The sequence below is a fragment of the Gavialis gangeticus genome, unplaced genomic scaffold, assembly GCF_001723915.1.
Source record: "Gavialis gangeticus isolate Ggan-Ray unplaced genomic scaffold, GavGan_comp1, whole genome shotgun sequence".
Taxonomy (NCBI): Eukaryota; Metazoa; Chordata; order Crocodylia; family Gavialidae; genus Gavialis; species Gavialis gangeticus.
This window is the reverse complement of record NW_017729000.1, coordinates 15,030,975-15,053,287: the sequence shown is the minus strand read 5'-3', so window position 1 is coordinate 15,053,287 and position 22,313 is coordinate 15,030,975. Positions and strand designations below refer to the sequence as shown.

Here is a 22,313-nt window from a genome sequence, read left to right as displayed (position 1 = left end):
TGAATCTCTTCAGTCTCCGCAAGAGGAGACTGAGGGGGGATCTTGTGGCTGCCTACAACCTTATCAGGGGCCAGCAGCAGGGACTCGGGGAAAGTCTGTTCACCAGGGCCCCCCTTGGAGTCACCAGGAACAATGGCCACAAGCGGAGGGAGGATAGGTTTAGGTTAGATATTAGGAAGAACTACTTCACTGTGAGGGTGGCCAGAGCCTGGAATAGGCTCCCCAGAGAGGTGGTGCTCTCCCCTTCCCTGGAAATCTTCAAGAGGAGACTGGACAGGCACCTGGCTGGGGTCTTATGACCCCTGCCACCCCCAGTGCTCATTCCTGCCCATGGCAGAGGGTTGGACTCGATGATCCTTCCCACTCATCGAGTCTATGATTCTAAGTATAAAATGCAAAAGAGGCTGCCAGTATACAAGTCTAACTTTCCATTAGGAGAGTTTTTACATATTGGATTACCAGCATCAGACTGTAATTTTTCTGTATTTGGATTTTACAAGGTGTTTTCACGGTTACCCTGTATAAGCCACATAATCAGGGGCTGTAGGCCTAAGTGCCTGTGACATCAATTGAGAAATGTGCAGTATGACCTAATCTGCACCCATATGTAGAGTGGATTCCATGGCAACAATTCTGACCACTAACCACTTTGCCTTGAAAGATGCATTACATCAGATTTCTCTTAATTGGCTGCAGATGGAGGTACCAGCAACATTAAACAAAGGCAAAAAAGGGGGCACGGCAAATTTTCTTTGCAAGATATTAAAGCTGAGATTCCTTCAAAGCCACATGAAGGAATTATATATCTCATATAACTGAGAAATGGGGGCTCATCTCGTGGGCTTTTACTGCATTTACTCAAATATAAGATGACTCCCCCCCAGTAATTAGATTCTATGTATGGAAAACTTATAAATTTGTTATAATTTTCCGGATATAGAATCTGAGTATTGGAGGGGGAGAATCCTGAATTCTCCCTGCCTGCTCCATCATTACAGCAGGGAAAGCAGTGGGTGGGGGGTCGGGGTCAGGCCCTCTGCCCCCACCCACTTCCTCCCCCTGAAGCCTTGCTGCTCCTCCCTGCCACCTGCACCCCCTCAGTCCTTGCTTCTGCCAGTCTTTGTCTCTTTCCCCCTGCTCCTCCATCTGCCTCTTCCCCTGCTTCCCTCTGCTTACAGTCAGATACTGCTTGGGCTGCTGTGTCCTGGAACACAGCATGTGGAAGCTCAGCCTTTGCCTGGCCATGCAGCAGTGTCAGCACTGCTGGTTGGCTAGGCAGGAGAAGAAGTTTTCATGTGCTGTGTGCTCCAGAGAGACCCCGGCCTGAACTGGAGCCAAGCTGCACCTGACAGTAAGTGGGGTGGGGGAGCAGGTGGGCTGAAGCTGCGGACGGGAAGTGGAGGTGGGAGCAGGAGGCTGCTGCGTGTTGGACTCTAGCCCTTGAGCCCAGGTCAGGGCCAGAGTCATATAAGGTGAGTGGCTGTTTTTCTCATGCTGTTTTGTGGGGTGGGGTGGGGGAAGGGGCACCTCACCTTGTATTTAAGTAAATACTGTAAATGTTAATACTTTCTAGTCTTTTACTAGCCTGAGAACATCTGGGAAGTTTTCCCTCTGGCTGTGGAAAAGAGTGGTTCCTAGATGTAACTCTGTAGTAACATTTTGTCTGCTTCCATTTCAGGTCAAATGACTGACCTGGTTTATTCAGAGAGAGACTTGGTGCGATCTCTGAAGGAATATATTAGAGAGGAAGAGTCCAAGCTCTCTAAGATTAAAAGGTAAGAGAAAGGACTGTGCAACTGTTTTACTTGGACTGTAAGTGTCTTCATGCCTTCATCTCTGTCACAAGATCTGGTTTAGTATTTCCCCTGGTGCTAGGAAAAGCATAAAGTGGGAGCATAAAAAGCGGAGAACACTATGTGCCCTCCCTGCTTTCCTTGAGGACAGTAAGGATGAGCGGTCTCCGTCTCGGGGTTCTCTTGTCCATTCCTCCATTCTTACGAGAGAGCAGTAGTCAAGACTGTTCTGCTTCGCTCCCCAAGTCAACTGGTTAAAACACTTCATCTTCAATGAAGATGTGGCCGCCGTTACCTGTTATTCTTCTCTGGTGCTCTGCATTGATGTGCTTGACTTAAACTGCTTCTGTATAGTCTACCTGAGCATTTCATAGCATGCAGATAATAATAGCATGCTTGTTTGACCGTTGATTCAAAGCATCATGAGTTTAATATTGCACTGACTTCCTGGGTACTTCTGATGGTAATCTTAAAGTGGTAACCAAGGTGGCAACCTTAAAGGATCCAAAACATTATCTAAGGCTAAGTACAGACAGTCAAAAAACCCAAGGCTAAATTGATTCAATGTTTGCAGGATAGTCTAATTTGCATTGCTTAAACCAATAAGCAAGTGAACGGACGTTCACTTTTGATTCCAGTGGCCTAGGCCAGAAGCTGGAGGGCGCTAGAGCACGCCACCCCGCTCAGCTGGGCAGACAGCTTTGGTTAAGGCTAACCTGTCCACCCTGCAAGGGGGGGGAGGGGGAGTTGGGGGGGGAGGTGCAAAGCATCCTAGGATGTTGGAGGACTGATTTGACTTGAAGTTGGAGGGGATCTGGGACAGAAACTGAATAAATGGATTTAATCTAAGCCACTGAAGTCTGATACTGCATCCATCCAGGTTTATCTTGAACTGGTTTTGGCTATTTTGAAAGCAGTTTATGTGCACTGAACTTCTGTTGTGTTACAGATTTGAACTGGTTTCTAATCACTCATACCAGTTAATGTGCAATTTCTGTCCATAGTCCAAGTGCCTAGATCCCCAAGTCCTCTCCTTAGTATCTGACTAATGCTGGAGGCACCTAAACTCTTCCCTTTATGACCTGGGATTCCCTAGCATCTCCTGTTCTGTGCTGGTTGCATGCCCAGAACTAGCCCTAGGCAGTTGTGAGCTTAGGATTCTTGTCTTTCTAGGTCTCGTTTGAAATTAAAAAAATAGGCAAAGTAGTTTGCAGGTCTTCAGAAGGACCTAACCTTGCAGGCATGCTTTAACCAGGTCTAGCACATGCCAAAGGTACTGAGTTCAACATTACACACAACAGTCGTAGCTACCTTCAATCAAACACATGGCTGGAGGAGGTTTTTGTAGTGCTTGCCTATTACATACCATTCTGGAGGTTAGAGCCCTTCACTAGGAAGTGGGACACTTACATTCTAGCTCCTCCTAGCCTGTGGGGATTCAAACCCACATCTCCCACTTCCCAGAAAAATTCCTGAGCCACCAGGCAAGAGGCTGTTTTGGAGGGGGAGACACCCTCCATCCCTTCTGCTGAAATTGAGCCACAGAACAGCCAAAAGTGTAATATTCCTGGGGGTCAGGAAGAGAACAAGCACAAAGAAATATGACTGTAGCTTAATTAGTATTGGCACTTGGCTGGAAGGGGAGTTCAGGCTATTTCTGACACTGCCATCAACTGAGATGTTTCTGCTGGCAGTCACTTTTCTGATGGCTCCAAAAGGCAGATTGTGGTTAAAAAGCACTTTCATTCACCTAGGGGATTTGAGCATTAATACATGCTTTGGATGGTGCATGGATTACAACATCACAGATAGAGGGACAACACCCAGGTATCTCAGAAGGGTCAGGCAGGGTCAGAAGTGCTGTGCATCCATCACTGACACTGCAGTGCTCAGCACTCCCAACTATTTTCTGTGGGTAATGAAACATTGCAAATGTTCTGCTGCTTAATTTAAGTAACCAGGCAGGAGCCAATCTTTCATGAAATTTCAGTCCTTTAAGCAGTGGGGTGGAATCTCTCTCCATAAACCTTAAGATCCAGTGACTATATTATCTCTTAAAGGGAGGCTGCCAGGTCAGTCTAGGCTTTTGTCAAAACAAGCCTTTGCATAAATATCATCTGCAGAAACATCTGTCTGAATGTCAGCTACAATTTTATTTTCAGTAGAAGTAATTTGGATTAATTTTAAAAGCCAGAACCTTTTTCCCCCACCTCACCTAGTGTTAACTTAAATATTGTAGCATCCTGCTAGTATATGAAGAAGTGGAAATAAAAGCCAGATCTGCTACTTTTACTCATGCAGTAGTTCTCTATTACTCGGTCTCAATAGTTTCATTGGCATTACTAGAAGGAAGCGCATGGCCCATTGGTAAAGGTGGTAGCCTGCAACTTTGGAGTCTGTTTCAGTGCCATGCCCTGCCACTAACCTCTTGTATGACTGACCAGACCATTTAGCCGATCTCTGTGGGACCCTTGGAAGAAATGTGCTTGTCCTGGGTTCCCTCGGATCATGAGCAATGTGCAAATCCTCTAACACTTGGACACCCAGATTTTACTGGTATGATAAATGCACAATGAATTAAAGACTGCTACTAATAGTCCTAATAGTTAATACTTGAAACAAATAATAGTTTCAATACTATTATTAGTCTTAGCACTACTACTGCTAAGATACTGCTCAGTGAGTAATACCAGGGTTTACTGCTTATTCTGTAGAGAGTGAAGTAAATCTACCCTAATTTCATTTTTATTATTTATGTTATTAAAATTGCGAGCTTGAAAAATGTTAAGGTAACTTTTTGTTGTGGTTAAAAATGAGGTTCAGGTTAAAAAATAATTTCTGTAAAGGTTTTATGAAGAAGTAGCTGTATATTCTACTTCGGAGCCAGACTTTTCGAATGTATAGAGAAAGATGAACAGAGCCATTTATTCACAAATTGTTTATCTTGTTTTTGTTAGCACCATCATTTTTTCATGACCTACTTGACTTGGAGACTCTAAGATCACAAGTGGAAGCTGATGGACTGCTCTCAGTGAAGCCCAAGAGCAAAGATGTTTTACATTTGTTTTGCCTTGACAGAGTACTGACTTTCCATAGTGTATTGAAGAGAGGCAAAACTTTGGCACATGATTCTTATAAGAGCTAATATATTGGTGGACTTGAGGGAGACTACTATAGCCTTAGTAAAATGTCTAGCTAAAATAATAATTTGGATCATATGTCATGCAATGGCATATAAACGCTCATCAGTAACATATTTTCTCTTTTGAAGCTATGAAGAAAAATTCATCCCCAGTATCTGACATTATCCTCATTTAGCTATTGTCATCGGAAGCCTCTTTTATAACTTGAAAAAGTCAAGAGTCCAGTTTCCCGTCTCCTTTCACGGGGTTACTGTAAGAAGCTAAAGAGATCTTAGAAAAGCAGAGTGATTCTGAATTACTGAGATGTAAATAAGTGACTGGTTCAGAATGATTATGCTGTAATCACCCTGCACTATGACCATTTTTTATGATTGGGGTACTTGGGGCATCATCACAAATTAGATTCCTTTAAGACGGTAACACAGCACTAGTGTAGTTAAATCAGTTGTCACAGTCAGGGTGGCTAGGATCTGGAACCAACTTCCAAGGGAAGTGGTGCTCACTCCTACCCTGGAGATCTTCAAAAGGAGGCTAGACAATCACCTTGCAGGGGTTATTTGACCCCAGCATCCTTTCCTGCCCATGGCAGGGGGTTGGACTTGGTGGTCTGCTTAGGTCCCTTCTGACCCTACCAACTATGAAACTGTTTCACTCGGGAAGAGTGAAAACTAGCCCTGCAGCTCTGCACGTGTTTTAGATGTGAAATTAAAATGACTTGCACTCGTAAATCTGCTCACAGATTCAGGCATACTCCTCTTTTTTTCCAGCTGGGCTGAAAAAATGGAGGCAGTGACTAGCAAATCAACATCAGATCCAGAAGGGTATCTGGCACATCCAGTAAATGCATATAAGCTGGTGAAGCGCTTAAATACAGAGTGGCTAGAATTGGAGAATCTAGTTCTTCAGGACACTACAAATGGTAAGGCATTCAAGGCAAGAAAACACTTTTCTGTAACTGCTGTAAGACCATCTCTTCTTTTCCCCACTCATACAGCAGAAGCTCAGATTCAGTCATGGTTTTGAATATTGTCGCTAGAATTGTGGAACAGCTTCTTGGTTTGTGGTTACCATTCCCCATTTCCATTCGTTCAACACCCAAAGAAATCCTGAGCTAGACCAGAAGCAGTTTCCCTAGTTTTGATTAGTTTTAGTTTTATTAGTTATGGGAGGCCTTTTTGCTCTTTTGGAACATCAGGTGAAGAGCAGGATTGCGTTTCAAAAGGTCCAAATGTTAAGATGCTTGTCTTGTAAAGTATTGCTTGTCTTGAGAGTTGTGTTGTTAAGGCATAGGTCTTGTTCCACTCAGTCTTCCCTATCTGCTTTTCTTTCTTATTTTCACACCAAGCCCATGCGTGTTTGGTCTTGGATTGATTTGGCCTTTTGATAAGTGGATGGAAAGACTTCAAAATCGAACCATGCTGCCCAGACTGGCTCTCCAGGGGTTTCTGATCATTTCCAGCACTAACAGCTGGTGGATATTGTAGAGTTTGTGTTGATGACAACTATTTTATTTCTTTATTCATGAGCCTATTGTAAACAATCTTCCATATGCTAACCTTTTGCAGCATAGCCTTCAGAGAGCCTGCCTTGGATAGTTTCACTTCCTCAAGCTTAAACACTTGTACTGCCAGTTTATTTTTATTGGACTTTCTGAAAGTAACAGAAGAAAAGGAGGAAATATGTTTTTTCTCTGAACTGCACTGCATGTTTTTAGTTTCCACTCAGTTTAGGCTAAAGTTTAGAAGCTTTGAAAACTTTTTTTTTTTTTTTTTGGTGAAGACTTTATCAAATGGTGGAATAGTCCCTCTGAAGAAAACGTAATGCTAATCTTTTTGGACAGACAGTTAATTCTACTGTGTTTATACTTCTCATCTTAAAAACTTTCTTTGAAAACTGGTACAATTGTGTTTTGCTGTAAGATTTAAAATGGCAGAGTTTTGTTTTTCTGTTCTTTAAAAGGGTTATGGGATGTTTCAATCCATATACCTATTTGCATTTGACTTTATTCAGTCTGTTCTGTTAGTTAGTGCCTAAGAAAACAGGAACTAAAATGGCTCTGCTCTTATAACCTCATGACGTTGACCCAGTTCAGTTTTTTGTACTAAGCAGAATCCACCTGGTCTTGTGGATTAATTTCTGTAAGTAAAAGTACTTGCATTTCTTTGTTAAAGATGGGTCAAAGCACAGTTTCAAACTGCAGTGTGGCCTGCCCTTACCCCAAGAGAGTAAATGCTTAGTTTCTTTCCTTTGGAAATCTCACAAGTGTGATCTGGTTAGGGCTGACGGTCTGCCTTGGACCATCTGAGATTTTTCAAGCTTGTCTGTATTAGCTGGCACTCTGCATTCAAACTTGAAAGGCCTCTTGAAACCTAGTAGAGAAGGATCGCAGCAGTCTTGATGAGACACTGCCTCAACAGAAATCAGGGGAGCTGTCAACATGTATGGTGGGGAGATGCATAGAGGATGCATGTATGAAAAGCAGTGTTTGGGCTATAATATGCATAGCTGTACTTTTGTTAATAGCTTAGTCTTTTCTCATAGTATGCAGTTTATGTTGGGATTTCTGGCATTTTTTTTAGCTTGAGTTTTAACTTTTTTATAAAACAAAACAGTATGTAGAAAACAACATTTAATGACTTGAGCCTGGTAAAAGAATGATTCAGTTGTTTGATACCTGTTGAGGAAAGTTGCAAAACAAACCTGATGTTCATGGTCCTGAACTAGTCTGATTTTTTTTTTTTATCTAATTATTTGAATAGTGGAACTAATTCATTCCTCCCTGTTTTTAACTTAAGGCTTTATTGCAAACCTCACAATACAACGCCAGTTCTTTCCAACTGAGGAAGATGAGACAGGAGCTGCTAAGGCTCTAATGCGTCTACAGGACACATATAAGCTGGATCCTGAGACCATTTCTAAGGGAGTACTACCAGGTAACAGAGCAGTTCTCTCCTCTGCATATTCAGCTAGGTGAAAAAGGTGGTTGACACTTTGGACCTTTTTAAAAACTTTTACCAGTCTTCTGAGCAGTCCTATTATTTCACATGATTTTAAAGATCCGAGAACCTAAGACTTGTTTGAATTTTGGGGTTTTAATACTTTATGACTTAAGGGTTTTTCCTATTATCCTTAAGAATTGGCCATCCCATGTCCAGTGAAGGATGGGTGGCCATATGAAATCTTACACTGTACCTGTAACTGAAAGGATGGTGTGAAGTTCTGCAGCCATGAGCACCTTCTCAACAAAACTCTGTTAAAAGAGTCTTCAAAATTCATTAAGTGGTTTGTCAACAAAGTTGAGGAAGTTCTCCAAAAAAAAATGACCAAGTCCTCCAAATGTTACGTGAGTTCATAGAATGTATTATTCAAGTCTCCTTAGTAGGATGTTATATGTCTAGTTTCTTATTGAAAGCCATTTTGATTGCAAACTTCACTACACTTTTACTGTTGCATTTTAGCCCTCTTAACTGGGAGACCTGAAAGTGCTATCAGACTTTTGTTGGAAGGGTGCTCCTAGCAGAGGCTTAACAATGACGAACAGTCAGGCACCATTGACCTGGTAAACAGAAGCATCCAAGAAAAATGAGCTGGTTACAGTCCAGTAAACAGGTTCTCCCAGGTGGGCTGTAGCTAAGCAACAAATGTCTGATACGGGATTTGGAGGCTCCCAAGGGATATACCTGATGGAAGGGGCTGCATAAGAAATCTCTGGTAGGTATGTGTGAGAAATATGCAATGAGATGGCAAGGCAAGCAGAAAGAAATTGGGCTGCTTAGTATTGTTAACACTTCAGATCCTCCAGTCACACCTGTTTTCTCTAAGTAGCTTACACATGTGTTTATATTTTCCCAGAGCAGCAGTCTCCCTCAAGGACAAGAATTTTTCATCTGAATTTTTTTGGTTTTGGTAGTATAGAAGCAATTGTGGCAATAGTGTAATCATGTCTTCTTGCATAGATACAGCTCTGAAGACACAAGCTTCTTTAAGTGCTAGTTCAGGCTTGTTCATGGGCAAGTTGCACAAGGTAAGGGTAAGTTGGGATTTTTGGCTGGTTGACTCTTTTTTGCAGGGAGTCATTGCAGTAGGCACAATCTTTTAAAAAAGCAAAAACAAAACAAAAAAAGTGTTGATTTATAGTATTTGGAGTTCCGCTTGCCTTAATTATGATTGTCACACAGCCAGGGACCACTAGCTCCTCACTGTACCGGTCACTATAGAGCAATAATACAGGAAGTTCTTTTGCTAGGGAGCTCCCACTGTGACAGTATGGCTCAGCAGTTTGAGCACTCAGCTGGGATTTGAAAAACTTGCATTTTGACTCATGACAAGTCACATGGCCTCTTTTTGACTTAGTTCCCTACCATGAGTATCACTTCCTTAACACATGAGGAAAGGGAAAGCGAAAGGGGAAAATGCACTGAATATTTTGGCATGTGCCTATTCCATGGTAACCAGGGTATGTGGTAGGCCGAGGGCAAGATAAGATTTAGATTCCTGATTTTATGCTAAAGTCATTGGTTTCCATGGAAGTTAATCTCATGGAATTGTGGCCAGTTATGGTCCTTATCTCTCTTGAAGCTAAATGGATCTTACTGAGCTGGAGAGGGTCTAAAATCTCACCACTATCCACTGTCACGAGGTTTTCCAGATGATAAATTCCATCGCTAACTTGCAGTCTGTTTCCAAACAAGACAGCTTTTGACTTGGGAACATTTGAATAGGGTACTTAAAGCTTTATCTCTAAATTTTAGGAACAAAGTACAGGTCGTCTTTGACAGTGGATGACTGCTTTGGCATGGGAAAAACAGCTTACAATGATGGAGACTACTATCACACAGTGCTGTGGATGCAGCAGGCTTTAAAACAGCATGAAGAAGGAGAGGAATCCTCCATCACAAAAGCAGAGATCCTGGACTATCTCAGCTATGCCGTCTTTCAGCTCGGCGACTTGCACAGGGCCATGGAACTCACCAGACGTCTCATTTCTCTTGGTAAGAAGAACAAATGATCCATTTTTTTTAAAGCCAGAGCATACTGTAGGGGGCAATGCCAAAAACATCTGCATCCTATAAATATTAGGGTTGACAGCCAGAATATTCTGCTATGTGACATACCATAAACGCTTACACTGGATCAACAGTTTATTGTGCTGAACACCTTCCATCTCAAAATGTATCCCACAATCCATGCAAAGCTTACCCAAAATATCAAGCTTGCGTGTGATGTCCCTGCATGAGGTTTGTTGTTTGCATGATGGCAAAGCTTGGGTTTGAACATGAAGGGGAAGGTCTCTGATCACCAGGGATCCTGGCTTTCTCTGGTAAAACATCAAGAATGCTCTGATTTCTTTTAAAACCCCCAAAATCCGTGATTAAAATGAAAGGACCCCCTTGGCCCTGCTCCTGCCCTTCACTCCTCCCACAACCCCCAGCCCTGATGGTGCCCCTTACCTCCCACCCACAGCTCCTGCTCCCCCTGCCCTGTGGAGGGGGGCCCCCAGCTGCCAGGGCTACAAGGCCTGCGACCCAGGTCCACAGCCCCCTGCCTCTGGCAGGAGGCAGCGGCTGCTACAGTGGAGTGGAGTCCAGGTTTACCCCTGTTTCCTGCCCACTGCGGGCTTGGGGGGGTGCTGCCTGCTGCTGTGAGCTCCATGCTGCCCTGGCGAAGCACCCCCTGCCTGTGTGGCTGCAGCAGGGGCAGCAGCACAGGGTTGCATGCAGGGGATGCAGGCAGCACGGAGCTCGCAGCGGTAGGCAGCTTTCTGCATGGCTCTGCTGTTCCCTGCAGCACCGAGTCGCACATACTGACTGCCCTTCTCCCACTCCCTGCAGGCTGGAACTCTGCCCGCCTGCAGAGAGCTTGTCCCAAAACTGCAAATCCTCAGGTTTCTCCGGTAAAATGAGAAATCTGCATTTGCCTCTAGTAAAAAGGTGAAATCCACATTTTACTTAATTTTTCTGTGGGAAACTGAAGATACGGATCCCGCTGATCACTTGCTTAGGTGCTGTTTTCTCCTGCAAACCTCTTGCCTTCCTCACTCCTTTTTGCCACAGATATTTATAGGATGGGAAGCTTGCCCACTTGAATGAACTGGGTCTAGTTTAGGCCTGGGCAAACTGCCTAATGCTTCTAATCAAGCTGCAAGTAAAGGTCTTGACAAGGTTGAGCTATGGAAAATGAAAGTTTTGAGGTGGCCGTGCCCTAAAGTTGGTCATCAGCACACGGTGCCCCAGCTTGCATCATAAGCTATCTTAAAATGACTTCCTTCAGGAGCTGCCTGTGGGTCCTGAGGTGTAGTTTGGCCACTTCTGATCTAGTTCATGCCTTTTTTTTTTTTAAGTGTCTTCAAGTTGTAGCAGTTGTGCTTCCACTGCTTTCCCTCTAGGTTGGAGAATGAGCTATAGGTGAAGTGCAGTGGGAAGGAATGGTGGTTATACTTAGCCATATTTTACATCGAATGTTCTTCACAGCTCATGCCTCAGTCAGCTGGGGTTGTACCCCTCTGCACTTTTAAATAGCCTTTAGCTGTCTCTTGGTAGAGGCTGAAGAGTTGTTATATTAAAAAGAAAAAACACTCACCAGTATAATTTGGTAAAACTCTCTGATGTCCTCAAATGAGATTCATCCTTCTTTTACATATTTATTAAACGTTGTCTCCTATGCTGCAGCACATCGCAGTGTACTTTGCCCGTGTTAAGCCTTTATCAGCACCACTGCACAACAGACCTGGCCTGCCAGTAGTGGCTTAGTGGTGTTATGACATTTAAAAAGGGCACTTGTTACTCTACCACGATAGTTTCATAGATTTCATAGACATTAGGGCTGGAAGGGACCTCGGAAGATCATCGAGTCCAGCCCCCCGCCCAAAGGGCAGGAAGTCAGCTGGGGTCACAGGATCCTAGCAAGATAAGCATCCAATTTGCTCTTGAAGATGTTCAATGTAGGTTCTCTGAACCACCTCTGATGGCAGGCTGTTCCAGACCTCAGGGGCTCAGACAGTAAAGAAATTCTTCCTTATGTTCAGCCTGAAATGGTCTTGCAGGATTTTATAACCGTTCAACCTCGTCATCCCTTGGGACGCTCTGGTGAAGAAATGTTCCCCCAGATCCTGGTGGTCACCCCTGATAAACTTATAGATGGCCATCAGATCACCCCTGAGCCTGCACTTTTCCAGGCTAAAGAGCCCCATGGCTCTCAGCCTGTCGTTGTAAGGTCTGTTTTCCTGACCTCTGATCATGTGCGTGGCTCTTCTCTGGACTCTCGAGCTTCTCCACATCCTTTTTGAAGTGTGGAGCCCAAAACTGGACGCAGTAATCCAGCTGTGGCCTCACGAAGGCCAAGTACAAGGGGAGAATGACATCCAGGGATTAGTTAGTAGTTCTTTTTCATGCAGTCTGGGAATGGTTCCTGTTATAAGATTAAAGAGTGGGTGGGGGAGGAAGATTTGTTACTAAGCGTAAGGGAGAGCAGCCCTGAAGGTGTTGCCAGAAGTGGACTCAAACCAAAAGCCCAGAGATGAGCACACCAATCTCTCTGCGAGACTTATTTTGGTTTGAATCTGAGATATTGCAGAGAAATCCAAGAATATTTTTGTCTTGGAAGCAATGTAGTATCTTGCCCAACTAACCAGGCCAAGCAAGCAAGTTGTAGCACCTGAACTGTACTCTTACCCTAGATACTCCCACTTGCTTTGAAATGCACATTGCCTGTACAGGATCATGACCAGCTTCCTTGCAGGTGAATTGCTCAAGCTCTCCTTGCATGTATGCCTATATTGAATCTGACTTTGTGCTAATATGACACTGGAGGATGGAGCTTGTGTGTCCATTTGAAAAATAGTGTTTGCTGTGGCGAGGCTGGCATGGGCAGATGACCGCAGTATTTTGAGATGAAGTCTTTCACTGACCAGATTCCTGCAATGGTGTAACTCGTTAGTCCTGTCTATTTTTTATTCCCCTCTGAAGATTCCACTCATGAGAGGGCCGGAAGCAACCTGCGATATTTTGAGAAGTTGCTGGCGAAGGAAAGGATGGAGACGTTATTGAACAAGACGTCCACTAGAACAGAACCGGTGATGCAAGGAGGGGTCTATGAGAGGCCTTCTGACTACCTGCCTGAGCGTGAGATCTATGAAGGTCTGTGCAGAGGTGAAGGAGTGAAAATGGTAAGAGAAGCATAAAATACCAACAGTGATAACCAGTTTGTGGTGTTCTTCCCAAAACTTGCATTGCACTACACACTTCCAAGTACTAAGGCCTTTCTATAGCTTATGGCAAATGATCTAGTTCATACTTCACCCTGAAGCCTGTAGCATTCTTGGGAGTGGGGAGGGAGAGAAGAAAGGAAGAGTAGGTGAGTTCAGTCCAGCCCATCAGTTACAGTGGTATTTACTGATTTGATATCGTCCCTTGACTCTGCTCTTGGTTTTCCATCAGAGTTCCTACAATGTGGTAATTTGGCAGAGATCAGCGGGTATGGTATAGTAGCAGACTCCATTCACTTTCTAGTCGCTCCATTTTCAAGTTGACTGCTGGGTAAATGCAAACCATTACTCAAATACTGTTTATAAAAAGGAATAATCTGGAGAGAATCGTTTTTTCCCTCATCTTAGTCCAGGAAATTTACTATTCTCTGCCAGTAGGTGGTGAAAAGAACATAGTTTTTACTGCTTTGGAGAGCTATATATATACCTATAGGAAGTGTGGTTGGTAGCTGCTTGTCCCCCAGCAGGTAGCAGCAGACCTTCCTAACTGTACTGAACTTATGTACAAATACTCTGTGTTGCTGAGAGGGCTTGGGTTCTTCCCTTTGTGGGGTGAGTTAGTTATTGCCCTTGGAAGCAGCCTGCAGTGGAACTTTGTTTTTATATGGTGCTATCTGAACAGCTAAGTAGGAAAAAGTGTCTTCCCGATGCTTCTCTCAAAGGGTGGTGAAAACAGTTGTCCAGCCAGTTATGCTGAGCATGCATGGTAGCAAAGGATTCTAGCAGCCTTTTCCTGTTTTGAACTTTGTCCCTGTAGGACTTCTTAATCATTGCTCAAGGAAGGGGAGAAAGCATGATTTTTAATACCTGTTTCAACTATGGTTATAAATCCCAGAGTAATTGCAGCCTTTTTGTCTTCTGGGCTTTAGAGATTTTTTTTCCTCCCCTACCAACCCAGCTGCAATATCTTGCATGCAAGACAGCTGCCTACTTTGTCATTTGGTCTCCATTGTACATTACAGATTATGATTAAACACTCACAGAGTAAAGTTCCACACCACTTACTCAAGGGTGCACAGGAGGAAGGGCTGCTTTCTGCTCACAGATGTTTGCAGAGACATAGTCTAGTTTTTACCTGGTTAAATTCACTACGTCCGCTAGACTGGACATCCAATTTTCCAGTATCTCCTTTAGTATGGCAGAAAGCAAACTGTTTTCATAGCTTTAAACATTTTTAAAGGAGTAAAAATGAAACTAATGTAAGTGTGTGTTGTCTGGGGATTTTATGGATCAGACACCTCGGAGACAGAAGAGGCTGTTCTGCAGGTACCACGATGGAAACAGGAATCCCCATCTGCTCATAGCTCCCTTCAAGGAAGAAGATGAATGGGACAGCCCTCACATAGTTCGATACTATGATGTCATGTCAGATGAAGAAATAGAGAAAATCAAAGAATTGGCTAAACCAAAGGTAAGCGTTCCTCGTCTTGCACTTCATCTCACCATTGGCTGCTAGTTCCATGCCCTAGCTCTAGCAGGGAAGGTGGGGTAAGTGGATATTAAACATGTGAAACTGAGCTAATATTGTGTGAAACTTTAAGGTGAATCTTGCTTAAGTGCCTCGTGGGCTGTTTGCTTGGCATGAAGCAATGCCATGTACAGCTGTGCAAGGTAGCCCTGTATGTGCTGGATCCTGGATCAGAAGGAATACAGCCACACTTCAAGATGATCTCCATCTAAGCTTACTTGGCTCTTTTAGGGATTGGGCATAATTAGATGGGGTGCAGCATTGCCTGAATGGCTATGCTACTTCTGAATTGGGAGTTGACATACACAGAGCTACCTCTAGATGTTAGGATCCCAAGGCCCAGGTTTTTAAAGGCATTGCAGTGTTGAACAAAGCAAGACCCAAATCCCAGTAAATATCAGTGCATTTAGAAGATTAAATCCCATTGATTTCAGTCGAAGTGAGTTTTACGTGGGTTTTTCAGAGCCTGAAAATGCTGCTTGAGTTAGGCTCTGATTGAGCTTGTTGTGGACAAACCTCAATAACACTGCAGTTCAAGGAAGTAGGGCATGACATGGAGTATAACGAATAGAGCATGCTTTGTGCACTCCTCCACAGTAGCTCACAGCCTTCGATTATTAGAACTGGTTTCTTCGCAACAGGAAATACTGGTCAGTGTAAAAGCATTGCATGCTCTTTTTCTAAAGGTGTTTTGAGATACTGGAAGTATCTCTATCCTCCACCTTGTGAGCTGCCAGCAGGGCAGAAAAGGGCTTGGTTTGGCAGCTCCCTTCCTTCCCATTTGAAGCACATGTCAAACAGTCTCAGAACTGATTTTTATGAGCCTAAGTTTCGGTGTGTTTACTCAGATTCTGAACTGTAGTGACAGCATAACTGATGAACAATGATATGCTGTGCTGTACAGGTACCGTGAACCTAACATTTCTTGTACATTTGTCTAATCTTTAAGCACTGAAATTACCTCCTTTTATATGCTAAATTCCAATAAGGAAAACAAGTGCTACTGAAGATAACATGCATTTTGGTCTGTCAAGTTTGACAAGAAGTTAAAACTCACTTCACTTATGGTGGGGTAATGAATTATTCATGTTAACCTTTTTCTTTTAGCCATTGCTGTAAACTGTAAACCCTGTCAGGATAATCATTGTGCTTATATCATTTTTAATAGAACATGTAAGTATAATTGGATCAGAGTGAGAAATTGATACCTTCAGGAACATGAATTATATTTAGGAAGTTCATGAAGCTCAGACTTCTATGCCTACCAGCCAGCTGCCTTGGCAGCAAACTTTTTATGTCTGTTTTGAAGCCTTGCTCCTCCAGGAACGGAGGTTATTAACCACAGTTCCACCATGCTTTAAAACACTTTTTGGAACTTTAAAAGTTACTCAAATTCAAACCAATCCATGTTACTGACTTTTTTTTTTTTTCCCTTTCTAATCAAAGCAAATTAGTTTCAAGTAAGATGGTCATTAACAGCTCATTTAACCTAGCCTGCTCTTGGTGCTCAGGAATATATCCTATATATGAAAACCCAGGGGCCTTGTTCTCACTGTTTTCATATTGGTATACCACCATTGATTTAAATGGAATTCCATTTGATCTGCACCCATGTATGTGAAATCAGGGTGAGGCCCAATGAAAGTAGGTAAACTATATAGTTTTAGATGTATATGTACATGTATATATATTCTGGTGCAGTTCGCAAAAATTTAATTTTTCAATCTCTGTGATCTAATTGCAGAGTTGCTTTGAAACTGCAGTGTTATGGCTAAAAAAGTGGAAACTAGAATGCTGTGATGGGATAATTCCTTCATAAAAAAATATTTTTGAGCCAGGAAACTTTAGTCAGGAATCATGAGAGCTTTGCAGAGAGAACTTGGAGGTAGGGTACAGTATGAGTCTCCTGGATCTTGGGACCACCTGTGTTTTAGTCTAGAAGACCTCCTTGAAATCTCTCCTCTCTGTTCCAAGCAATTGTGAAATTGGTTCACGTTATAGTGCCAAGTGAAGATAGCTATGCAAATATTGTATTTTTCATGTTTCACTTACAAAACACAGTTGGTTTTTGTTCTGATTACAAGGCAATTTTAACTTTAAACAGGAAATTACTTGCTTTCTAAGTAAGTGTCTCCCGTGAACCAAGAGAAAGTTCAGTAAAACTCTGGATTTTACTGGCGTGGAACAGTTCTAGCAGGTTAATATAGGATGAATCTAGATTTCAGTACTGGGCTTGTTTGTAATCCCCATGTATCTGCTTAGACAGAGGTGTAGCAGAGAGTATTTATGGAGCATTGCTGGATTTGGACAGATAATACTGTTGGTCATCTTGGTTTGCAGGGAGAGCTGTGCTCTGAAAGTCTTGAAGCAGCAGCTGGGGGATGGTCTAAACTGGATCCAAAACTCTATTTAAAGAGATGATCTGGTAAAGGAAGGTTAGATGTAATTCTCTGAGTAGAGCAAGTGTTTCATACCAGTTCTATACATCCTACAAAATACCTGTTACCCAGACTCTTCTCTCTCCCACTGAAAGAGCTTGGCCTAAAGAAAGCTTAAAGAGCTTGGGTCTTGGCTTTAAAGAGCTTGGCTTAAAGAAAAGATCTGCAGTACTTTTTACCGTCTGCCAGCCATTATCTGTTGTGACTAGGTCTATCATAGGCTGAAAATAGTGTGTGAAAGAGTCTGTTTCACAGTCAAATGAACCATTTGGTCACCAAACAAGAGATGACACGGGTTAATGATGTAGCCAGGCATATTTTGTCTTCTCTTCATTCAGGTCAACTTGTGGCTACAGAAAGAAGCCATATGGTGAGCTTCAAAATGGAGACATAATGAAGAGTTTGGAAAGCTAAATTGTATCTCTAAAAGCAATGCCTCATTGTACAAATAATGAACAACGTTCAGCCAGCTTGACTTTCCTGCTGTGATTTATGGAGCAGAGATCTGGAATAAAATACCAAATGAGTCAGAATCATGGGAATAGTAATGCCAAGAAAACTAACGAACAGATTATAAGACAAACCAGAGCAGGACATATTTAGGGGAATATGAAGGAAAATCTGAGCAGGCAATGGGAAAAGAAAAAGAAAAGGGAAGAGAAATGAGGGAGAATTTGTAATTAAATGGGATGGAAGTGGTGGGGGAGATGGACTGAAAATGTTTCACTACCTACAGAACATACTTGCAGTGTAGACTCATTTGATTCAGCAGAGTAGAAATTCTGGCTTTAATTTATTTTTGGTTGAGTGTTTAAATCCTGAGTGACCCAGCTGGTTTCGGTGGAGTTGCTCTGGATTTAGAGAGGTGTCACAGTCCTGCCGAGTTGCAAAAAGGCTTTGCGTCGTTCATCTTCAGAGCATACAACTAACCTCACAGCATCCTTCTGAGGCAAGGCTGTGCCATGCATCTTACAGACAGAGGAACTGGACATGTCATTTAATATCTTTATATAAGGTTAGACTATGCACTGCAGTTCTGTGGAGTGAACACACAACACATTAACTTTGGTGTAACTTGCTTTACTTTTGTAGACCAATTTAAATTATGCTGGGGTCCAGTAATCAGCTGTTGTGGGGTAACTTCCCCAGCAAGTACTATTACAGTGTCTGTCCGGTCGGTGGGAGGGAAGCCGGGTATATAGCCTGTTTACATGAAGCAAAGGGCTGCTCTGGGATAGATGTGGGCATGCTATGCCTACACCACTGTCCTTGGCTTTCTCTTGGAGTAACTTTGCACCAGATACTAGTAAGAAGGCTACATCTTATGTCTGCTGCTTGTTCATACTGCTGCAGCTGTGGCATCTCTAGGGTGTTTGAGATGTGATTGGAACTTTCTGAGCTCCCAGTTGCCAGTTTTATTGTTCGTTTGCTAGATCAGTGCTTGAACACTTCCCTGTAATCCAGGATCATTTGTAACCCCCAGCTCAGCATGTCCTTTCCCAGCACCTGTGCCACAAGATGAGCATGAACCCTTTCTTCAGGGTATTGTCCATCAAGAAAGCCAGTTGAGACCTGTCTTTGAACTGCCTCTTTTTTTTGTCATTTTGGTGAGCTCTAAGTTGCTCAGGTGCTTGCCTGACCTACTTCCATGAGCTCTTGCTGGCTACCTGGGCTGATTTTTGTCTGTTTTTCACTTCAAAAATAATGGATGGAATTGTTCTGATGCAGGGGTGCTCAACCTCCAGCCTGCAGGCCAAATGCAGCCCGCAGAACTGGACATCCGGCTCGCGGGGCTCCCCACAAGTGGGGAAACTTGGCAGTGGAGTCGGATCAGGGCTGGGCCATGCCTTGCATTGTGGGACTGGATTGGGCTGGGCCAAGCAACTCTCCACCACATAGTTGGATCAGGTTTAGGTCATTCCTCTCCCCCTGCATACCAGGAACAGGGCCAAGCCAGGCCATGCCATTCCCCCACATGCTGGGATCGGGGCACTGTCCCTCTGGCCTGCTGGGCAAAAAGTTTGGACACTGTTATTCTAATGCACCCACTCATCTTCCTTGCATTCAGCTAGCCTGTTCCAGAGGTCCAGCTGTTCTTGTCTTATTAAAGGGGGGGAAAGCTGCTTGAATTTCTTAATTTGCTTCTGTTCCTTCTTGCTAATATTGACTCAGGCTGTGCTAAAGGCTGTCTTCCACACCTGATCAGCAAGCAACATTGACTACCAGTGTCAGGAGATGCTATGGATTATGTTGCCCAGCCTTGTGGGCCAGATGAGTGGTGCAGTGCTGGTCTGTGGACCAGATATGGCTCCATGGACCTCCTCCAGCTTGCCATGCCATGCTTGCTACATGTGCACATCTGCACCATGCCTCTGCTTTCCCCTTCTCCCCCCAGCCGGTCCATGACCTGTGCTGCACACTCCAACTAGTGCATGGCCCATGCTGCGCATGGTGCCTATGCTGCTGGTCCAGGACTGTGTGGTGTGCATCCTAGACTGGCCAAGGAGGGTTGAGGGGTGCTGCATGCAGCACAGATCCTGAAGTCTATATATAGACCCAGGCCCTGCATGCAGGAATGGTCTAGTCCGCTCGGCTTAGGTCAGCTTGGACCCATGGACACCACCAGGAGCCAGGTGACAGGGCTCTGGGGTGGATGTGACCCATGGGTTGTATCTTTGATGCCCAGTGTAGCCCCTTAATTAGCCAAGGATCAATAGTTATGCCATCTGTGTTTCTCTGTGGACTGCTGTAGTGTGAAATCAGAATTGGCTCCAGACTGCAGCTCTGAATTTTACCCAGAAGTATATCTAAACCAATACTTTGAGTCTGAAAAATGAACGTGATGCATGTGGTGGAGTACTGATACTGTATGTGCGTGTGTGGTCATTATGCAACATGATAATGACTCTTTACCACTACCCCTCCCCCCTTTGCAATCTCTTTTAATGCAGTTGGCACGAGCTACAGTGCGTGACCCCAAAACAGGCGTCCTAACAGTGGCCAGCTACAGGGTGTCTAAAAGGTAAGGTTACTTGTCAGAGTGCTTGCTTTCTTGTCTTCACAATCCACTCCACCTGAACTCAGCGCTGCAGCTGTCACTGCTAGTCCACGTGCTCTTGCCGTTCTCCCCTGATCTGCATGCTTTTACTGACCTGATGTCACACAAGTGTTAACAATCTGAGTGTTAACAATTTTAGTTGCATTCGCTATAACTTTTAATCTCTGACTGCATCATACATGAGGAACAAACCTTTTTACGGGTTTTTAATACGCCCTCTTTTTTTGTTCTTCATCCTGGAAATGGAGTATTTGCACATTATTCTTTCTCCTGGGTTTAGAGATTTGATATAGATTAACTTCTATTTATAGCATCTGTACCTTTATTATCTTCTAAGATATTTTTACTTCAACCCTTATGTCAACGTGCAATTTAAAGTAGCATAATAGAAGATATTTTAATGAGGGTTTTTTTTTTTTTGTGAGTCTCTGTCCAACATACTAATATAGGTTAGCATAACTGTATTTATCCTTTTGACTTTTGGTAGTCAAATTACTTATTACCAAATAGCTTATAAAAACTGATATGTGGTAATTGTTATAGTATTGCATAGGAATCTTACAATAATGCTGTGACAGTTTGGAAGAAAAAAACTTCTTTAACAAATAATCCTTGCAGGGCCAGGATGAGGGCTACCTAGTGTGTTTCTGTTTAAGATTAATCAGCTTTTATCTCTTGCATCTCCTCTGCCATATTCCTATGAAGTACTTGGTCTTTCTGGAGGGGTAATGGGCACGTTTTCTTTTGCTAAACTATAGAGGTGACTGCTTTCCCAGCAAGTCATCTGAGTTCAAAGGTAAGAAGGATGAACTGCGAACTTGCAGTAGGCTGGTGGTATTTCAAGAGGAGAATTCTGGCTTTGCTGGGCATATGGGGCACTTACACACATGCAGGGAGCCTGCTCTGACACTGAAAATCCAGCACACTGGAGCAGATTCAATTAATCGAGTGTACTGGAGCACGTAAATTGATGCTCTGGCAGCCTTGCGCATGACATGTATATCCGCGGTACAGGGCACCTCCACACTGAGAAAGTGATGGTAGTGTTCTGTGAACTAAAACCCGTTCTGTGCGCTTTAGTTAAAAGTGCACCCGCGCCACTTTCTCAGCATGGAGGTGCGCTGCTGATGCACGTGACACGTGGACAGTTTTTTAATTAGTGCAGCTCACTAATTAAAAGTGCCCGGCACTGCATCAGGAGCACATGTAAAAATGCCCATGAAGCCCAGCTCTTCTTTGGGTGAATCTGTCTATGTGAAAATGCTCTTCTCCAAGAAAAGGAAGCTTTTTTTTTTTTTACCAACACCAGAGGTACCAGGACTGGATTTCATGGTGTCTGAAAGCTGAGTGCCAGGCTATCCAGGACAGCCACAGCAGTGCAGTGTTGGCTGCTGTTGTACTGGCACAATCTTGCCTGTCTTGTCTGTTTCTAATCCATGATTGCAGTCTCTTTTATCTTCTGTGCCAGTGTGGCATATTCCTCCCTCCCCAGACGAAACCAAATCAATCAACACCATGAACTTGCTATAACCACCATTCTCACCCCTTTCTCATTAAAAAAACTGGGGGACTGTGGTGTTGACACCTACACAATCAAATGTGTTGCCAACTGGCTGGAGGGCCGCACCCAGAGAGTGGTGGTGGACGGGTCATTTTTGACCTGGAGGGATGTGGGCAGTGGGGTCCCCCAGGGCTTGGTCCTTGGACCTGCGCTGTTCAACATCTTCATCAGCGGCTTGGACGAGGGGGTAAAAAGCACCCTGTTCAAATTCGCAGATGACACTAAGATGTGGGGGGATGTGGGCACACTAGAAGGGAGCAATAGGCTGCAGTCGGATCTGGACAGGCTACAGGGGTGGGCGGATGAGAACAGGATGGGATTCAACACTGACAAGTGCAAGGTGCTGCACCTGGGGAGGAACAACCGGCACCATACCTACAGGCTGGGGAACTCTCTTATCATCAGTACAGAGGCAGAAAAGGATCTTGGAATCACTATTGATGCCAAGATGAACATGGGCCGGCAGTGTGGGGATGCAGTCAGGAAGGCCAACCGCACCTTGTCGTGCATCCACAGATGCATCTCGAGCAGGTCCAAGGAGGTGATCCTCCCCCTCTACGCGGCACTGGTCAGGCCGCAGCTGGAGTAC

The 22,313-nt window shown here is 43.8% G+C and overlaps 1 protein-coding gene across 3 annotated transcripts in view; it reads left to right on the top strand.

Annotated features, from left to right (window-relative positions):
• P4HA2 (prolyl 4-hydroxylase subunit alpha 2) overlaps positions 1 to 22,313 on the top strand; it is a 55,184-nt gene that overhangs the window by 17,351 nt on the left and 15,520 nt on the right. For all 3 annotated transcript variants that reach the window (XM_019506325.1, XM_019506327.1, XM_019506326.1), the window contains 7 exons: positions 1,679 to 1,775; positions 5,704 to 5,855; positions 7,732 to 7,869; positions 9,688 to 9,927; positions 12,901 to 13,100; positions 14,434 to 14,610; positions 20,057 to 20,127. In XM_019506325.1, the coding sequence (XP_019361870.1) occupies positions 1,679 to 1,775; positions 5,704 to 5,855; positions 7,732 to 7,869; positions 9,688 to 9,927; positions 12,901 to 13,100; positions 14,434 to 14,610; positions 20,057 to 20,127 (1,075 nt within the window). The remainder of the gene's footprint in view (positions 1 to 1,678; positions 1,776 to 5,703; positions 5,856 to 7,731; positions 7,870 to 9,687; positions 9,928 to 12,900; positions 13,101 to 14,433; positions 14,611 to 20,056; positions 20,128 to 22,313) is intronic.